Raw genomic sequence first — 19,717 nt, 5'->3', positions numbered from 1 at the left:
CAAAGTCTGCTGCTTTCATGCTCATGTAGTACAGTCAGTGGGCCAAGGAAGGAAGGAGTATATTACTGCAGAAATATGTACCACAGCAGCCATGAGGTATTTGAGAATTACAGTATTGGAATCTTGTATGATAAGTGTGTATGCCGTAGAACTGAGTAGGGTAAATCCATGTAACAATTCTTATATGTGTATCCAGACACAATGACTGCATGCTTGCTTACTTGCTGATATGCCTGTGCTATCTCAACTTTTTGTTTAACATTAGGCTTACAAAGTGGCTTTGGAGAGTTTAGGCCATTGTGAATATGCAATGAAGGCTGGCTTCCACTTGAACCCAAAAGCTATTGAAGCAAGTCTTCAGGTAGGATCTGCTAAACCTGCTCTTTCATCCCTGCTCACCTTGAAAACAACTATTTAAAAAAAAAAAATTGGACTCATATTAGGATTTTCTAATGTCTTCATTTCTTCTAATTGATCTGTTATTTTGTATTTCAGGGCTGTTGCAGTGAAGCTGAAGCCCAGCAAACAGGAAGGAGACAGACTCCAACTCAGCCAATTCAGTGTGAACTGCCTACTGTACCTGTTCAGATAGGATCACACTTTCTGAAAGGAATATCCTTTAATGAGTCTGCAGCAGAAAACCTGAAGCTGAAAACGGTAATAACCCTGAATCTAACCACAGGAGTGAAGGAGGAAAAAAAAAAAAAAGAAAAAAAGAGTAGAACTCCTTAAAACCCAGAGAACAACTGCAGTAGAAGTTCAGTGCCAAACTTGTATTTAAAAGAGTGTATTTTTAGCCTGGCTTCCTGCGGAACAAGATGTTGATAACATTGTAGGGCCACGCCTGCTTCTGATAACATTTTAACCACCTGGGCAAATTCAGTCCAATCTGAGAGAATCGTAGAAATCTAGGAGGTAATGAAGCTTCTATGAACTTTTTGAAAATAGATGGGTTAGGTATCAAGAAGTGATAAGAGGAAAGTGAGTCCTTACACATGCTCCAACCAGGTGATGCACTTCAGACCTTTTATCTTCTTAGGTGCCAAAGTAAGTCTGGCCCAGCCTAGTGCTAAGGAAAGTACTTTAAAAGCTTTGTTAGAAAATATTTTTTGATGTCGTCTTACAAACCTTAATCAATTGAAAAAAAATTGTGGAGAAGTTAATTATATTGTCAGTATAAAGGAATGGAAAAGATGTCCGTTCAGAAGTAATTTGGGCAATTTTAATCAGAATTTTCACTTTTTTTTAGATAAGCCCAGTTCCTTGCTCCTGAAAGACTTGAAACATAATCCACAGCTCAAAATGCTGCTTTTCTGTTGTCTTTGCAGTGCTTTTTGTAGTTTTGATTAAACCATTTTGCAAGAATATATGCAAAAATACTGTTTATGATTTTGGAGGAGCATTGTATTCCAAATAGCAGAGACGATCTTCCGTATTTCTGTTCTGCAGTTGAGCTCTTCTAGTTACACAAGACTGTTCAGAGGTAACAGACATTACAGTTGTTTGAAAAAATCTGTAGAACAATGATAAATACATATGGAAGCATTGGTGTTAACATTTCTGAATTACGTGTTTAGTATGACAAAGTTTTAATTATTTTTTTCAGCACACAATGCTGCAGTTGATTAAGGAAGCTGGATGCCATAATGGACTTACACCACGGGATGACTCTCCTGTTACTGAAGTACTAAATCAGGTTTGCCCTTCCACTTGGCGAGGAGCCTGCAAAACTGCTGTACAATTGTTATTTGGCCAAGCTGGCCTGGTAAGTGACTGTGAATAGGCTTAGAAAAAAAAAAAAGGCTACTTAAACATCCTGAAGAGAAACTAGATATTTTAAAGAGTTTGGAAATTAATTTCCAGTGTCTTACTTTGTGCTTCTCCATTTTTTAATGCTGCAGCTACCTTGATTTATGAGCAAAATGTACCCTCGTGGAATGCAAGTTCATAGATCATATGCGTAGTTGATAGGAGCAGGAGAATGCACTGTGTACTTTGTAGTCTCCATTACTAGAGAGAACACAAACATGAAACTTCTAATTCATAGTGAAATAGAAAGATTTTCAAATCTATAGATGACCATGCTAAAAAGAAACACCCTTCCCCCCCTTCTCTCAGATTAGCTTTAAAAACTGCCATTTTTTCATTTCCTCTCTTTGAATGGAAGCTGGGTTTCCTGCCCAGCATAAACCAGGAAGTCCTCTGCACCAAGTAATGCTACCTGACATCTTCAACACAGGACAGAGCAATTAAGTATCTTGCTGTAGACATACGTATTCTTTAGAAACAAACCCCATGGATTTTACAGTATCTAGACAGCTGCTAAAAATAGATGCTTGGAACATACTCTGATAAGAAAATGCATTTGTGCTCCCATAACTAATTACTGCAATCTCCTCAATTAATAAAGTGTTGATTCATGACACAAGTTTTTTGGACTACTGTGAGTTTTCATTTGACTGGACAAATAAAATGGGGGCAAGAATGCAATAGGACAGGAAGGGAAATGCAAGCATAAATGTACACCGTAGCCTATGATAGTTTCTGACAAGTATTCTTTGAATCATCTTTAACCTGCAATGAGCTAAATGCTTCTTGTTGATTCACATACTGATTCTTTGTTCAAGGTGATGGTAGGCCATCAGAGCTTTGTAACTAATTGTAATTTCTGATGAAAGGATCCATATGGATACATACTTTGTAAATACTATATTTTTCAAACAAATCACACAGCTGATTAAGTGACTTTGACCTTCTGTCCTAGTTGATTGAACCATAGGTTTTTATGGTACTGTTAATAGGTTCTCCAATAATGGTGAATTATAAATTGTAAATGATAAATTTGTCAGATATTTCTACTTTAGCATTCCTTTGATACTAGATATCAGATATTAGACATTCCCTTAAATATCTGTTAGAGAAGTAAATTCAAATCATACTGGAATTCAACTGACTTTTTATGTAAAGAAGGCCTCAAATCAAAGGGACAGACCATCAGTATCATAACAGCAGTGCACCTGCTATCAATCCTTACTTCACTGTGATACAGGGATTTAAGGATAGGAGATGGTACTGCATGAACCAGTTTGTATAAGGAAGTTTTACAGGGAAGCATAAGAAGGTGGTATCTTTGCAGGGAGAGAAAGCAACCGTGGAATAGTAGGATTGATCAAATTTCTACTTAAGTGTTTCCAAGGAAAATATGTATTAAATATTAATAAATATAAGAAGAACTAGAAAAAAGGATATGGTTAAGTGGGGTTGTCTTCACCTGCCATAGTTTGTGGTAGGATGCTGGGAGTTAGCAGCAAGGTACAGGAAATGAGGCCAAGAAAGAAACTGTTTCTCAGCAGCCCTATGGGAGTGTGCGTAACTCAGGAGTTCTTGGCTCCTGAGTGTCTAGATGAGGAATGCCTTGGAGGATGCTGCACCTCCCACCATTTCCTTTCCAGGGGGTTTCAGGATTGTGCACACCCAAATCCTGCCCTGATGAGATCTGGGGAGTGGCCCAAGGCACGTTTGGACTCAAGAGTCTGGAAATCTCCTGGTGTCCCCCAGTCTAGACATAACTAGTTAGACCTGCTGGTAATTAAAGTGCGGATATTCTTCAGGCTTATCATAATATTTGGAGAGTTGTCAGCATAAAACTTACTAATATATTCTCCCAAATGACAGTGCTGATATAAGGAATTTGTGTTGAATCATGAATGTCTGCAAAGATTTTTGCATGAATCTCAGGTTCTGAAAGTAGCAGGTTTCTGTCTTCAAAGACACAGTAATGAGCTATACACATGACAAAATACTTGAGCCTTCTCTCCTTCGTTCATTCTCACTTTGATTTCTTACGATTTGGAAGGGTGTGAGGGTTGAGGTTTTTCTTTATAAACTATGTGCCATAATTTTTTACAAGATTCAATTAGGCTTGAATGTAGCCTCATGCAATGATGAGAAATTTGCTTCTTTAAAGCATACTTTGGGTGGAGATGAGAGAGGAAACACCTGTAAAACAAGAACAATAGATGTCTGATGCACAGGAAGCTATCCTCTAAGCACCCACCAGGCGGGGAGGGAGAATGTGTTTATTTTAAATTTATTTTGTGTAGAACTTGGATAAATGAATCATGGGACAGTACTACATAGTCATTGGTTTACTGCTTTTAGAAACTAAGCTGTCTGCATTAGTTCAGAACTGTGTGTAAATCAGTAATTTAAATGCCAAATTTAAAAAAGAACACTACTTGACAGTCTCACTTTCTTTAGCCTGTTTTGCCATGTGCCTTTTAAGAAGAAACTCATTAAAAGTGGAAAGCACAATTAGATGTGACTTAGTTTGCTTTGTTATTTTAGGCTTCAGTTTTTTAACATAAATATTTTTTAGAAGTGCAGTTTTTCAGTTTTTACCTTAGCACATACATTAATTGTATTTTCAGATTTGGGTCAGCTGAAGAAATACCCATGTTTGAATAAAAGTAATGTGTATTAAAATAGTTGAATTCAGAGGATGAGTGGAAATAAAACTTCGAATGGGCCTCATGCAAAGTCATGAAGAGAAGGTTTAACTGAGTCTCTAGCCATCCTTTTTTGTGCTAGTAGAGATTTCTGTAGCAAAAAACACGCATAGCAGAAGCACTACATCTCCTAGTGATGTTTAAATCCCAGATGTTGTAACTCTGACCAAATGTTGAGAAATGTGAAACTTTTTTTAAAGGGAAGAAAGGAAGATATGGGGGGGCACAGACCCAACAATGCCCAAACCATGAGCACTACCATGCGCCACTACCAGAAGTTGATGTAGGGCTGCACAAATTGGCATTTTAGTTCCGACTTGCAGGTCTGAGATGCAGACAGTATTTTTCTTGAGTTGAGAAAAATCACTCCTAAGTTCATCTCTCCTTCTCTCAATTGTAATAGCAATATAGCTGAATCGCAGATTACCAAATTACATAAAATTAAAATGGTACAAGTACAAGGGAAAAAAGTAATGGAGTTGCCCTGTTATTAAATGAGAGGTATTTTGATGAGTGGATAATAGCATGGTGCTATTATCCACATGGTCCCTCTGCTTAGACATGTTTTACAAGTTTGAATAAACTCTGGCAAATGCTTAGAGTTAACTGGAGGAAAACTAAGGCCTTATGCTAAAATATCGAAAAGGTGGGAAATAGTTGTGTTGAAGTGTCATTGGATGGTTTTGTTAAAGTGAGAGAGAAAAGACTCTCAGCATTATTCATATTTCACGTTTCTCCATAACCAGTAGGAGACAACTGGGTAGAATGAGAATCAGTATAGGATGATTGCAGAAAAGCCAGTAATATCCCTTGAGGATTATTTATACTGGAGGACTTTTGCCATTTCAAGGATAAATGGTACAGCTAATCTGCTAGTCACTGAAGCAAGAACTGCTGACTGCTGCCAAAAAGCTGCTGGTTCAGCATGACCAAAATAGGAAATTATGGAAATGATCAAAAAGGCCAACCCATGCAGACTGGACAACAACAGAAAGCACGAACCAAATATGGAACTTACTATCACTGGTATTAAACTTTAAATGAAGCTGAAGTGAATCCATTCCTTCTCAATTCCATAAAAAGAAAGGTTCATGAGGGAAGGTTAATTTTCAAGACTTTGATCTTACATATATCTTCATGATGTCGTAGAGAAGGCTCAGCATTCAACAATTTGAACAGTCACTTTTCTTCTCTTATTATATAATAGGGAATTAATAATAGTACAGTTCCATTAGGTAGAATAGAGAAATGTTGGTGTGGGATTTTATAACCTTAAAAGGAGGGGGTGTGTGGTAAGAATTGTGAGCTATATGAAGAGTTTCAGACTAAATACTACTTGTCTATATCATACCATGCACTGCAGTTAAACTATTTAAAGTATTTTAATAAATAGGTGTTTGGGAGCTATTAAAGTACTAATAGTGTCAAACCTCTCAAATATAAGGACTGTTACACAAAGCCATTGATAATTACCAGCTGGTAGGTAAAGCAGTTAGTAACTATGTAGTGATGCATAACTACGGTATGTAAATTGAGAAGAATTAGGTCCTTGCAATATAGGTTACTGTATCAAACTAATAATTCTATATTATTTCTTTTTTTAGATATTAAAATAGAAATCAACTTAAAATCACTTTGAGTTGATTTATTTTATCTGGTTATTTTTTGCAACTGTAGCGTGACAGGGAGGTGAGACTATTGCATCTTAACTACAAGGGTGATAAAATAACTAAAGCTAATTCTTAAAATAATTCCCCTTTTTTTCATTTCATTTGCTAGGTGGTTGTGGACACAGCACAGATTGAAAATAAAGAAGCCTATGCTCCTCAGATAAGTCTAGAAGGATCCAGAATTGTGGTGCAAGTTCCATCAACTTGGTAAAGAAAAATACTGTATTGCACATTATACTAATACCTATCACTGAAATGTATAGGGAAAAATGTTGCAGTACAAACGGAAGAGAGAATACTACGCAATTATGGCATATCTTCCTTAAGTTCCTTTATCTGGAACTGTTTTGAATACCACCATTCCTGACAGACTGACAGTTTTACTTTAGCTGTCTTTGTACTAGTGTTGCCTCTGTTGGAGGCAATAGAAGAGAGGCAGTGCTGGTGCACTGAGACACACTTTTGAAGAAAAAGTAAAAGCTTGATGATGAAAGAGAAGGTTTAAAAAAAAATAATCCAATAGTGTTCCTGTTATGCTCCTCCCTGGCAGGTCCTCACAGCTGTTACCTCAGGAAGGCCAGGAATTAGATGAGATTAATAATAGAGCTTTAGCTGTTTCTTCATTGAGCTGTTCTTTAAGCGCTGTCATGAATTGCAGAACTCTGTGGTCCACAAGATGCTATTCCTACCAATTTAGTTGACTGCCTAGGAAAGAATGTTAGCCTTAATCTGCAGTTTTAGGTGAGGATTTCTTCCCTTTTGAAACAATGATTTGGAATTAGAACCGTTCCTTTCTCTCTCACTTTGGAATATTCAGTGTTACGAATTTCATACAACACAGTTCATTCATGTGAATCCTTAGTGAGATAGCCTGTTACTAATGGTACCAATGGTATGTCCAGAAGTCTGTTTACCCAAATACATCTTTCATTCCTCTATAAACTGGCACTTCTCTGTTCTCTTTATGTAAATTGCTGTATTACGAAAGAACTAAAATAATGCAGAGTGCTTTGAGACAGGCTTTGTGTGCTCTGGAAGAGCTCCGCCTGCTGACACACAGTGAGACTGCCTCTTTACCCGTCTGCTGGAGGGGCTCATTAAGTACTTGACAAATGGGCTAATATTTAGATTTAAGTTACTCTGATTTCACCTCAAATTCAGTCCTAATTCTGTGCTATTAATGAGGAAAATTCACTAATCCTGCATCTTCACAGCTCAGTAAAATCTTCCCCAGACTGTTGGATATGCTGAATCATTTTCCACATGGAGTCTGTCAGGCTGGGGGTTCTTGGAGTTGGACTCCAGAGTGCACCCAGGTGCTACTGTTTTCTGTCAGGTTTGTTGAGTGCTCTTGCCATTTGCCAGAAATGGGCTTTGTGTATTTTTTATTTCTTACCGCTGTGCCTGAATTGTGCCTGCTCAGCTAAAGAGCTAATCATCAATCATGATTTCAAAATAAATTACATAACTCTTTAATTTTTCAGTTAGATTAGTTGTATAGTCAACAGTAGAAAGAAACTGGGGCTGCAGGCATAGTCTTTAGGAACCCTCAAGCATTCATCTATTATGCTGCCTTCACTAGTTGCACCTCTATAGGAGTAGAAGTAGTGCATCAAGTGGCCTTTTATTATCTGACTAGTATGGTAAAATTCTTCATTGTAAACAATAAAAAATTTCATTTTAAACCTAATGATTACAGGTGTCTGAAAGAAGATCCAGCAACAATGTCTTTGCTACAGAGGAGTCTGGATCCAGAGAAGACTTTGGGACTAGTAGATGTGCTCTATACTGCTGTGTTTGACATACACAGGTGGAAGGAAGGAAGGTACATCTCCTCTTGAGCCTCATGCTCTACTTCCCTAGTTTAAACAAAGCTATCACTGTTGAAAGATCTGTACTGAGGAATTTGATAGTACCAGTTCATCAGAAGGGGGAAGCAGTAGTCAAACTGAGACCAAGAAATTGGTAATCTACATAGGTACTCTGTGCGTACATACAGAGCTACAGCAGTCTTTTTAAAACCAAACCAGCAGCTTATCCAGGTGTACAAAAGTATTTGTTTTTCTCATACAAAAATACTTGATTTATATTAAATTAGTCTCCATTTACGTCTTGAAGCACAGTTAAAGTTTCTTAAGGAATGGAAAGTAGTTAATGCTATTGCAAATGCTAGTAATAGTTTGCATTGTTAGCGCAAGAAGTAGCTGATGAACTTGGCAATCTTCGGTTTTGTTTCTTCCACTAGCTATTACCCAAATACACGTTTTCCTCCAAAGTATAAGCTCAATTATGTATTAGGTGGTTTGATATACCTGTTTTTGCTGATGCAGGGAGCAAGCTTTGCCTTGTATTCAGATCCAGTTACAGCGTGATATCTCAGACTTTGGGAATCAAGTTGACATGCCATCCGGAAATGGAAGCAAATCTTCAGGTGGTCTACAAAAGACGTTCTCAAAACTGACTTCACGGTTTACAAAAAAAACTTCCTGCACCAGTACAAGTAATACTGGAAGTTATTCAATCCCCAATACACCTTCGAAAAATGTCTTCATAAGTTCCAACTCAGAGGAGAAAGTTAAAATGCCCACTAACATAGACGCACGGTTACAAAGCATTTTGAACATTGGTAATTTTCCTAGGACTGCAGATCCACTGCAGTCAATTCAGAGCACAAATAATCAGCTAGTGAATGGGTTTCTAGTTGAAAGACGGGACAACTTCTTCAAACCAGAGGACAGCAAGGATGACAAAGGTATGAATTTGCCAACTGACCAAGAAATGCAGGATGTTATAGATTTCTTGTCTGGTTTTAACATGGGCAAATCCCAGCAGACTTCTCCAATGGTGAAAAGAAGGAACTCTGTTGCATCCTCTACAGCAACAGAACAAAAATCAGGAACAGTACAACAGCAGCCCCAATCTGTGTCTCACACACCACTGCATCCTTCTCAGCAAGGCTTGTCACAGCAACAACAGTCGCAAAAGCAGCAGCAAATGCAGTATTACCAACACTTGCTTCAACCTATTGGACCACAGCAACGTGTACCTGCCAAATGGCTGACTAATTCTTCACAGCAGCCAGCCCAAGCTGTTGGAGCTGGATTGTCTCATATAAACCAGTGGAACAATCCTGGTTTTTCAGATTTAAGCTCTGATTTGTACAGCTTGGGTCTTGTGAGCAGCTATATGGACAATATGATGTCAGAGATGTTAGGACAGAAACCACAAGGACCTAGAAACAACACATGGCCAAATCGTGACCAAACTGATGGAGTGTTTGGGATGTTGGGAGAAATCCTGCCTTTTGACCCTGCAGGTGTGTGTCTTTTCCTTTATTATGTTATTTATAAGGGTCCTTTTACAAAGAATACAGTTAAATATTGCTAGCAATAACTGTAATTTCCCACTGCTATTCACCAGATGCCAGGGTGCTTACATAGGCAAGCAGGTATTTATATGTATGCCTTTTTTCTTTTTTAACAGAAGGTAAACTAAAGTACAAGCAACTTTCATTAATAAATAAGAATAGGAACAAATTCCTTGTTTCTTGTCCCAGTTGTAGTGGTTCTGACCTTTCCTATATGGACCACATCAAAGTGTGGAAACATACTTAGAGATGACGTTCCTCCTATTGTTAATTTGTAAAATTGTTTAAAACCATTGTTAACTTGTGAACTTACGTATTTTACCTCTCCCCAAAATGATCCTTCCTGCTTTTTACCAGTCTTGCAGTCTGGAGATACAGCCGGATTGCATCTTTCCCATATCCCTGCATTTCCTCTCCTTTACTGTGCAATTCCATGGGAGTCATACTGGTTCCTGTTCTACAGCTGTTACTGCAGTGAAAAGCTTGGATATTGAAGGATTAGAGACTAAAGAGCAAGTACCATGTGGTTTGCCAGATCTGTTTCAACCACCAATAAGTTGTAAATGTAGAGGGATTATTGTCAAAAGATGAAGTGAGATAAAATTTTATAGCCATAAGCAAATAGCTAGAGACTATGAAATTAACTGTGGAGTCTAAGAGGAGATTAATGAATTCTTCTGATAGTACTAAGAACAACTTACAAATGTATTATCTCGTAAATATAACTTCTGTTGGCCTGGAACATAGCTACAGAAACTTTTGTAGTATGCATTTATGAAAACTGCCTGGAGGGAGGCAGCACTAGACCTAACAGGAAAACATTTTATCAAACCATTAATCCATTTCCCATGCTTGTTTGCACGCGTGTGTGTGTTAGGACTGTGTAGGCGTCTCAGAAACCAGCTCATTTGACCCATAATTTTGATAGTTATTTTGTCAACTTAGTTGATAAATTAGTGGAGTTTATAAGGCAAAAATAGGCATCATATTTATGTTATCAAAAGCTTCTTAAAATTTTAAGTCTAAACTAGCATCATCATCTTATTTAAACATACTTATGGTATATACTTAAGGATTGCCACAACCTTTAAGGAAGGCTAAAATGATTTTCACCAAGCACCAAATATATGTAAGTGTAGGGAAGAAAATGCACCTATACAAAGGACTGGCATTTTTAGCATTTTGAATCCATTAGATTTCTGTAGTATTTTCCTTTCGATCTACATAAAGCTGCTACTTTTGTTCCATTTGATGTGATGAATATCAAGGATTTTGAAAGCGATACTCTGAAAAGGTGACTTATTCAAGTTGCTAAATGGTGCTCTGTGGATTAAGATACATGTTTCTACAGTTGAAGTGGTAAGTAAACAGTACTTTCCACAGATCTGGGGTTTAAAAAACAAAACCAAACAAAAAAAACCCCCGTCCAATCAAATAGATTTTTCCACTGGAAAGATTAAATTTTCTTATAACTTGCCAGGTTGACCTGTGATGTATGATTTGCAATTTAAGCTCTAGATAGTGTAGTACAGAAAGCTTTAAAACACGAAACACATCTGCATTTCCAGACTTCCTTAGGACTTTGTACATTTGTCATAGGAAACAAATGGCATTACTTTTTTGGTAAATATTTTTAGAGCCTGAAAATTATGTCTCTTTTCAGATGCAAATCTGCTAATTAAGAATTTATTAAACTGATGGCTTTTCATGTCAAAGGCTCAACTAGCTACCAAAGATGTATTTTGCAGTACTTTTGTCATCTATGAGAGCTTGATGAAGGAATTTTGCAGTAAGAACTAGTAGAGGGAATGTGGATATCCCCAGGTCTTTTGAATTACTTTCACAGATGTGAAAGAATGAAGTCAAAAACATATGTGATAAAAAGCGGTTTACCTGGTATGTTTTTATTGAGGTAAAAGTTAACACAAGTTGCGGTTTTGCATATAATAGTAATTTAACACTTAATGCTATCCAGAGGAAAAAAACCTGGACGCCCTTCAGAATCTATCTAGAATCTATCCTTAGATCTGATGATCTGTCTAGCTTCCAGCCTCATCTTAAATTGACATAGAAGTATTTCTCAAAGAGAACAAGTATTAGGGGGAATATTTAATTTCTGTAGAGCTGTCAGATAGCTCTGTCCCTTGCTTTTATAATAAAGAATCTATAGAAACAAAGTTACTTTCTTCATTGTAATTTTAATTTGCATCCAACAAAACATTGTGGAGCTCTTTTCTGGATATGCCAAATGAAAACAAGGGAACTTTTCTTGTAAATGCTGAATTGAATGTAGGGAAGCCATCACATGAAAGACTGATTTTTGCTTTCCGAGCTGTGCATGCCTGTTGGATGGTCTTCAGTCTTCACTCTTAATTTAAAACTGAGGCCAGCCAGCCAGCAGCTCTGTACTTCCTGCTGCAATTACTATGCATGTGATCTAGACATTTTCCATAAATCCAGTCAGATTGCAAAGTTTTCCCTTAGGGAAGAAAAAAAGGGGGGGCAAACAGAAGCTCTGGAAACTGAATTCCACTGACTCATAACAGCATTCTTTCTAATACATGAATTACTTGCTCTGATCAATTGAGCATTTAAAAGGCTTTTGCTGTGTCTGCTCAAGATCGTGCTTATCAGATTGCTTATCAGATGCTTGGGACACGTACAGCACTAAGAATGGAAGAATTTTTATTTTTAAGAATTACTGATTTTTTTTTTTCTGTGAACATCGATCTTATTCTGAAATATTTTGCAGGTCAGGATCAGACTGTTTTCAAAATTGTCTAGTCTTTGTAGGAAGTAGGCAATTTCTGGGCTGCATGTTTTAGTATCAAGACTGATTTCTCAAAATAAGCAGGATCACAACATAGCTGGAAATCGTGTTGCAATCTGGAATCAACTATAATAATTGGCATGTTCTTCTCTGAGCTTGGATAAGTGTACAGGCTTTAATTCTGTCAGTGTCTGGTGATGGGATGTTGGACCTTTCAGTGTATAAACATGATCATAGTGACAAATACTATTTCCCAGATGGAATGCAAGGGGCAGGTGTACTTCCATGTGAGAATTATTATCCACCATGTATGGATGCTGCATATCTACTTTTTAAAAACATTTCCCATTCAGCATTCTTCACTGCTCCATGAAGAGGTACCAGCTGTTGTCTGGCATTTATTATTAGTGAGGGAATTATTTTCTGTTGCGGGGTACGGTCAAGCCTAAAGGATTAACTGAGGGGGTAATTGCAGTAGAAATAGCTGAATGTCAGCAACTGACTTCTTGGTTTCTTTCATTCAGTTGGCTCCGATCCAGAATTCGCCCGCTATGTTGCTGGGGTCAACCAGGCTATGCAACAAAAAAGGCAAGCACAGCATGTCCGTCGTCCAAGCAACACGCGTAGCAACTGGCCTCTTCCTGATGATCCTCATAAAACCTGGCCCTTTCCCGAGTATTTCACAGAAGGGTAAGAGATTGGACAGGCTACGTATTTTTATTGTATATTAATCCATTTTACACTCAAACTTGGCAGAATGTGGGAGTAGTGGGTGTTTTTTCTAATTGCTGCTGCATCTGTGAGAGCTGCAGTTCATTATGTCAAGAGTGAGAAATTTGAGCCCTTCCTGCTTTGCTGATACCGAAGCACTGACATTTGTTTGATGTCTTCTTTAGAGTGGAATGTATACCAACTTTGACTCAAACAGAGGAGATAAGGAATTTCTAGCAGATTCATTCAGAATGGTCTTCTTTCAGTATTTTGAAAACCTTTAAGACCTAGTTTTGATGAAAAGTGTTGCTATCAAAGTTGCAGTGCCTGACTGAATTCAGCTTTCCAGATTTTAGCCACTTAATCTTCTTACTATAAGGCAGGTACCTTACAGCAAGTACATTAGTAGTTCTTACGGATTTGGAAGAGTCTAAATCATAACTATTTATTACAACAGAAGTGTTTCAAGATCCTTTGTCCATTTTTCCATAATGTAATAGCTGTGACCCTCAAGCTAGCTTAAAACCAGTAGGACAAATATGTGTTGTAGCTCAGTTTTGCAATGAGAAAGTAAAGTGGTTAGTGATTCCAAAACCAAGCATCACTTGTTTCTCCTTGCAGATCAAGAGAGGCACTTTCAATTTACAGAATTATTTTAGTAAAATACACATAAAGTGACTGTAACAGACAAAGCAGTTGATGTGATCACTCAGAAGTAAATAAGTGATGGTATTTGTATTACTGGTACATTTTACAAAGTATTGAAATTTCTTTGTGCTCTGAAGTATCACCTGTGACAAAGATTCAGCATAACTAACTAGGGCATACAGTCTGGACCAGGCACTATAAATACAAGGACTAATACAACTTTTTGTCTTACAGTGATGTGACAAATAGCTGGTCTGGTACTCAAGGAGACTCTGCCAGCTCAAGTGATGAGACCTCCTCAGCTAATGGAGACAGTTTGTTCTCCATGTTCTCAGGGCCAGACCTTGTTGCTGCTGTAAAGCAAAGGAGGTGAGCAAAATGAACAGGAAATACATACCGCTTCATAAGATTCTTCTTTTTTTGATAATTTGAGTAGCCACAGAAAGGAAATTCCTGCTAATTGGATTAAGTTACACAAACATCAGTCTACGTGCTTCACTGATGATACGGCTCAGTGTATAATATATCTGACTTTAATGCTAGGGATTCCCAAACTGAGTTTTATTAGTAGCTGTCTCCTTATACAAACTAGCATCTGTGCAAATAGCCAGTTGTTAGCTGAAATTCAGTGTCTTGAAAAGATCCGACACTTTCCCTCTTTCACAATAATCTATTTTGCCACTTCTTTCTAAACTACTGAGGCGTTAGAGATCATCTTTAAATTGGTTTTCTAAACTGTGTACTTCACTGCAGCTTTGTCATGCCCCTAACGTTTTGCATTTTGATGCCAGCAAGTTCCCATTTCCTGGCTTCTACTGCAACTTTGTGGCACTAAAGAAATACTGCTGATAATGTTGTGTAGACTTTGTCTCACCTTGCCTACCACCGCCGTTTTAGTAGTCGTAAATACATGCCTATTTAGTTCTCTATTTCTGACAATATGAGAAGGAGGCTTAATTGCGTTCATAAATAAGCTTAGTAACTTCAGGTAAGCCAGAACAACTATGAACAATCCACTTAGAAGTAGTAGTATGAATTACAACCATTACTTTCTGCTTTTCTAAAGGGCTGGAAAAGCTGGGTATCTTTAGAACCTCAGTGATTCCATAGTAGAGGGTAGTTAAGACCATAATAAAAGGCACAAGATGAAGCATAAAAACCAACCCAATTCCAATCTGGGATCATTCTCTCAAACTATTTTCCAGAGCCTTTTCTAAAAATAAAATAAGCTAGTTCTGTGGCCAAGTATTCTGGTTTTGTTTAGATCCCAGAATAATTCAGATTCAATACATTTAGATATAAGATTGTCGGTCTGCTTTTTGGTGACAGGAAAAAGTCAGTGGATGTATTGCCAGTTTCCTGCAGATTACACCTGGATAGCTATTTCTGTATGCAGTGCCAGAAAGGAAGTATACTGGAGTTGAAAATAATGAGACTAAGGCAAGCAGGCTGAAAGGAATAAAGCAAAAGAGGAGCTGTTTTCTGAATCTTTACACTTATCAAGACTTTATATAAATGGGACAGGAATTGAGCTTCAGTAAGTGCTAAATTGAAATTAATGGACGAGAGCTATCTAATAAGCAGCCACAGAAAAAGTAGTAATTATTTGTTTTTAAAAAAAGCAGGGAAGGAAAACACAGTAAGCATATAATGGGTGAATTGATCTGCCAAGCCATCAGGTATCTCGAGATCGATCATGGAGTGATTCATGGAGCAAGAACAAAAGCCTGTGCTTTATGTAGTGCTCTGAAGAGAAGAGCAGAAGGAAGTTTCCAAAGAGTGTACTTCATTAAATAAAAACTTAAGCTGAAGTAACAGTACTACTGTATTATGCTGCTTTTAGGAAGAAAAACATTCTACAAGTGAGGGCCTGACAATATACCATAGCTAAAACTATACAGTAGGAGAAGGCAAAAGGGTTGAGCGTTCTAAAGCTGACCTGCAAAGGACTGCTTACCTATGGAGGCCTGATGATTGCAGCATGGTGATTTTATTTTTTTAAAATGAAGGATGTAAGGATAAAAGATTCTGCTTTAATCTAAACCCACCCAACTCACCCCACCCCACCCAAAAAAAGCCCAAAACCAAGAAGAAAAACCTTCCAGAATGCACATGTGGCAAAGGACTTTCAGATATTGGGTATTAGGTCACAAATTTAAACCAAAGGTATAACATTTTTCTCAGTAAAGTCACTGTGCTTCAGCAGATGTTTCACTTGCTCAGCTGTTTCTTTTGTCTTGTCTGTAAAGTTACTTCAGGAAAAAATACTTAAAAAAAAAAAAAAAAGAACAAAACCAAACAAGAGCAGATAACAGCAGAAGAAAGGTAATTTCTGGCAGATTTTTTCAAAGTGGGCAAAAGACTAGCCCATCTTCCTTTCACCTCTATAAAAATGTGTGCCTGTTGCTGAAGCTGTAGCTCAAAGAACTACTGCACTGTCAAGCCTCTGACAGTATTCAGTAATGAATTTCTTTCTGCATTGCTGCTTCTACCTGTACTGAGCAAAAATACATGAAACAAGATGAAACATCAGTACACGTTCTAGATTGTCAAATATGACAGACTGAAACTACAGAATGGTATATGCCAGTGGCAGATTAATGTGCATGACACTTTTTTTTTTAAATGTAAATGTCACCCTCTTTTTGGGCAGAAAACACAGTAGTGGCGAACAGGAACCTAGTACGCTACCATCACCACCTCTTCTTTCTGCAGCAGATGACCGTAATCAGGTAAGCTGAAAATGGCTTTGCTTAGTCATTTTTCCTGTTTGCATTTTGGGTTTACACTAGGAAAACGACGAGAATAGCAGCTGTATCTCCAAATTGCTTACCTCAGCTAAAACCCAAACAATTTGCACTCAAGTAGTACCAGATGCTTTTATCAAAGTTACCAAGTTTAAACATTAAAATTGGAAATGACTTACCTTTCTCCCTTGTAGCAGAAATTATCACAAAACCAAATATTTCAAGTTAAGCTAAGAGGCAACACAGTCAATTTTGTCTGTGCAGAGGAAACTAAAGTATCATCAGATTTATTACTTGTCTTGCTAGAAATTTTGACTTAGAGTGGGGCTACTATGTGTCAAGCAAATGTGCTGAAGTAAATAAAAAGGTTTTTTAATAGGCAGGCACATATTTTAAGAATTGAGAGTGCTATATATATGCATCAATTTGCTTTCAAATGTAAATTAAGCTTCTAAAAATGTCTTAAGGCAGGGGTAAGGTGATGTGTTAAGTATTGTCTCAAAAAAGAAGTGTTTTGGTATTCAAACAAACAAAAAAACCCCAAACCCAACTAACTTTGTTTTCTCAGGATAATAAAACCAAAACCTGGCCTCCAAAGGCACCCTGGCAGCATACATCCTCTGTCACGAACACGCTACCCAGTCAGAGTACGTCTTTGTACCCTATGAGCAGCCCTGTCAGCCAGTGGAGCGACACGATGCAGATCCTCCAGTCACCCATGTGGGCAGCAGCCAACGACTGTGCTCCAGCAGCAGGAATTTCCCCTAACTTTGCCTATGCGCAGCAGCAGCAATCACAACAACAGGCTTCCCAGCACAAACAGATGAATAAGGGCTTTAAATCTTTTCCAGTAAAGCACGAACGCAGACCATCTTACCTGCATCAGTACTAATTGCTTTTCATATTGGAAAATGCAGCACAGGGCCAAACATAAATTACATATACTTTGTTTCACAATTCTGTATTGGCTATATCCTGTTTATCTCATTAAATATGGATTTGAGGGGGTTTGGGTGAGATACATAAACTCTTGAATTCTGATTTACAGTGCTGAGCAAATATGGCCAGTATGTATGTATGTTTGTACATGAAACAGCCCAAAACTGTGATGTAGAAATGCTGTTAAAAATGTGTATATTGCCTTTACTTTCAAAACCTTTTTTTTAAAAGAACTGCTGAAGGATTACCATACAAGAAACACTGTATTTTATAGCTATTTTTCATATAGATTTATAGTTAACATCTTACTGAAACACATTGAATATGCTGAAGCAAATGCATAGTGGTCACTTTGCTCAACACTGTGTTTAAATTTATAATGGACAAGCTGTAAAGCCTTTGTATTCTCCATAAATGGCCTGTGGGCAGCTTTTTTTTTTTAAGTGAAGGGCAACAGCAGCTTTTTGTGTGCCACAGAAGTGAGTTCATTATGAAACTGTTGGAGAAAGAGTTGCGAAATTGAGTTTTGTGGTATTTTCCTTACTCTAAAGATCAGCAGAACCACTCAACCTTGCGTCACAAATGTTACCTGAGCTGCTTACAGTAGATGGCATCCATGTGGATAATATGACACTGGTTTTCAAATAAATACACCATTTCTTACCGCTTCGTTTGGCCAAAGGCATTATCCACACAGTGTTCCTTAAGTGTGTGAAAGTATAGCCTAAGAGACTACTTGCATATATTTAAAGTCTTATTTCAGATGCTACAGTTGATTAAAAATTGTGAGCTGGCTCAGAAGATACTAAACTGAAATGTGGGGTAGCAGTTAGTTAAAAAAACATTATTTTTTTTAAAAGGATAAAGTAATTATTTGCAGTCAATATGTGCCATTAAGTGAACCTGTGGAATTAGGAATAATCTTCCAACCAAAGTGGATGCGGGAGAGTGACTGGTGCTTAAAAAATCGAAGAACAATGGTAAATATATGTATAGCTATCCCACTGTATATTAATTGAGATTACAGAAGATTCTTTATATAGTTAAAGCTTATTTAAATTTTCATATTTCATCTTTGAAAGAGTCTAAAAACCACAATATTTTCTGGTATAAGAGTTTTGACAGTATTAATCTTATTTTTGTATTTTTCTTAAGTCATATCATTCTAATATGTTAACTACTAGTAAAATGGGTTATTAGTTCTAACTACATAATTTTTCAATGAAGATAAAGCACATTTGTTTTTGTTTTTACAAACTAAGTACATCTATATCTAAAGATACCAAAAAATAAATACATTATATATATATATAAATAAAAAGTATACACAACACTAAAACTATTAAACATTTGGGTACTTAAAACCCATCCACCTTTTTTGTTTGTATGGTGACGGGCTGTATTTGCAGGCCCAGATTGTTACCTTTTGTGCTGTTTGAGGATGCCAATGTTGCCTGTATTTATGATATTGTCACCATGTTTTCTGAAACTTCATACTTACCATGTTTACAAAGATTTGTTTGCTGTACATAGACTTTTTACAGTAATGTGCTTTGCACAATCAATGTGGCTTCTGTCTGTAAATTGTTAATGGTCTGTACTACTATAATTTTGAAAACCCTCTGCTGAAACTGTTAGTGGTTATTTAACTCGATGAATGGGTTTGAGTTTCCTAAATCTTGTCATTTAGATCTAATACTAAATCCTAAATTTGGTTGTACTTACTGGTTATTCATACTAAGACCAAAATGGAAGTTAATGAAAACACTTAGTTTTGAACTTTTTCTAACAAGTGCCAAAATTATTGCTATAGTTTTTGCAGTTTATTCATAATTACAAATGCTGGCAAGTTTCTGGACCTACATAAGTGAATTGCAAAAACAAAGTTTGTCTGCATTTTGACCACGTAGGTGCTACTCTGTCCTTTGCTTCCGATTGTTCTGAACACTGGTAATTTTAAGAGTTGTTGCACTTGGCAAATGAGTCTTGCCATTAAACTTCACTTACACTGCCAAGTGCAAGGGTTTGGTGCTTGGTTAACTTACCCTTATTGCAGTGCTTCTTGTGAATAGCTAATGCTTCTGAACTGGAACTGTACATTTTGTATTTTAAAGCTTCTGTAAAAGTAAACTATTTGCTTTATTAAAGATATACATTTAATAGGTCATACCTGTTTAAAATATGCACCTTGCTGAAAATGAGCAGCACCTTAAACTGTAACTTTGGTTTGTAAACAAGGATCTTATTTCATTAACATGGGATTATTTAACAGTTTGAAAATTGTCAACTGCCTACTTACTGACTCATAAAGAAAATGAACCTTATGCACTGTACAATTTAAGGCTACCTTTTCAAGT

The 19,717-nt window shown here is 37.1% G+C and overlaps 1 protein-coding gene across 1 annotated transcript in view; it reads left to right on the top strand.

Moving 5' to 3' along the window:
- The window catches only part of GARRE1 (granule associated Rac and RHOG effector 1), a 30,365-nt gene extending 11,861 nt beyond the window's left edge, over positions 1-18,504 (top strand). Inside the window, exons 4-13 of the mRNA XM_009810474.2 lie at positions 266-361; positions 496-657; positions 1,607-1,765; positions 6,288-6,385; positions 7,878-8,003; positions 8,509-9,494; positions 12,840-13,005; positions 13,909-14,043; positions 16,328-16,406; positions 16,990-18,504. Coding sequence (XP_009808776.2) covers positions 266-361; positions 496-657; positions 1,607-1,765; positions 6,288-6,385; positions 7,878-8,003; positions 8,509-9,494; positions 12,840-13,005; positions 13,909-14,043; positions 16,328-16,406; positions 16,990-17,313 — 2,331 coding nt within the window. The 3' untranslated portion in view covers positions 17,314-18,504. The remainder of the gene's footprint in view (positions 1-265; positions 362-495; positions 658-1,606; positions 1,766-6,287; positions 6,386-7,877; positions 8,004-8,508; positions 9,495-12,839; positions 13,006-13,908; positions 14,044-16,327; positions 16,407-16,989) is intronic.
- Positions 18,505-19,717: the final 1,213 nt, after the last annotated feature.

Source organism: Gavia stellata, chromosome 15 (assembly GCF_030936135.1).
Source record: "Gavia stellata isolate bGavSte3 chromosome 15, bGavSte3.hap2, whole genome shotgun sequence".
In the NCBI taxonomy this organism is placed as follows: Eukaryota; Metazoa; Chordata; class Aves; order Gaviiformes; family Gaviidae; genus Gavia; species Gavia stellata.
Note: the sequence above shows the minus strand (reverse complement) of the source record. Positions and strands in the feature narration are given on the sequence as shown.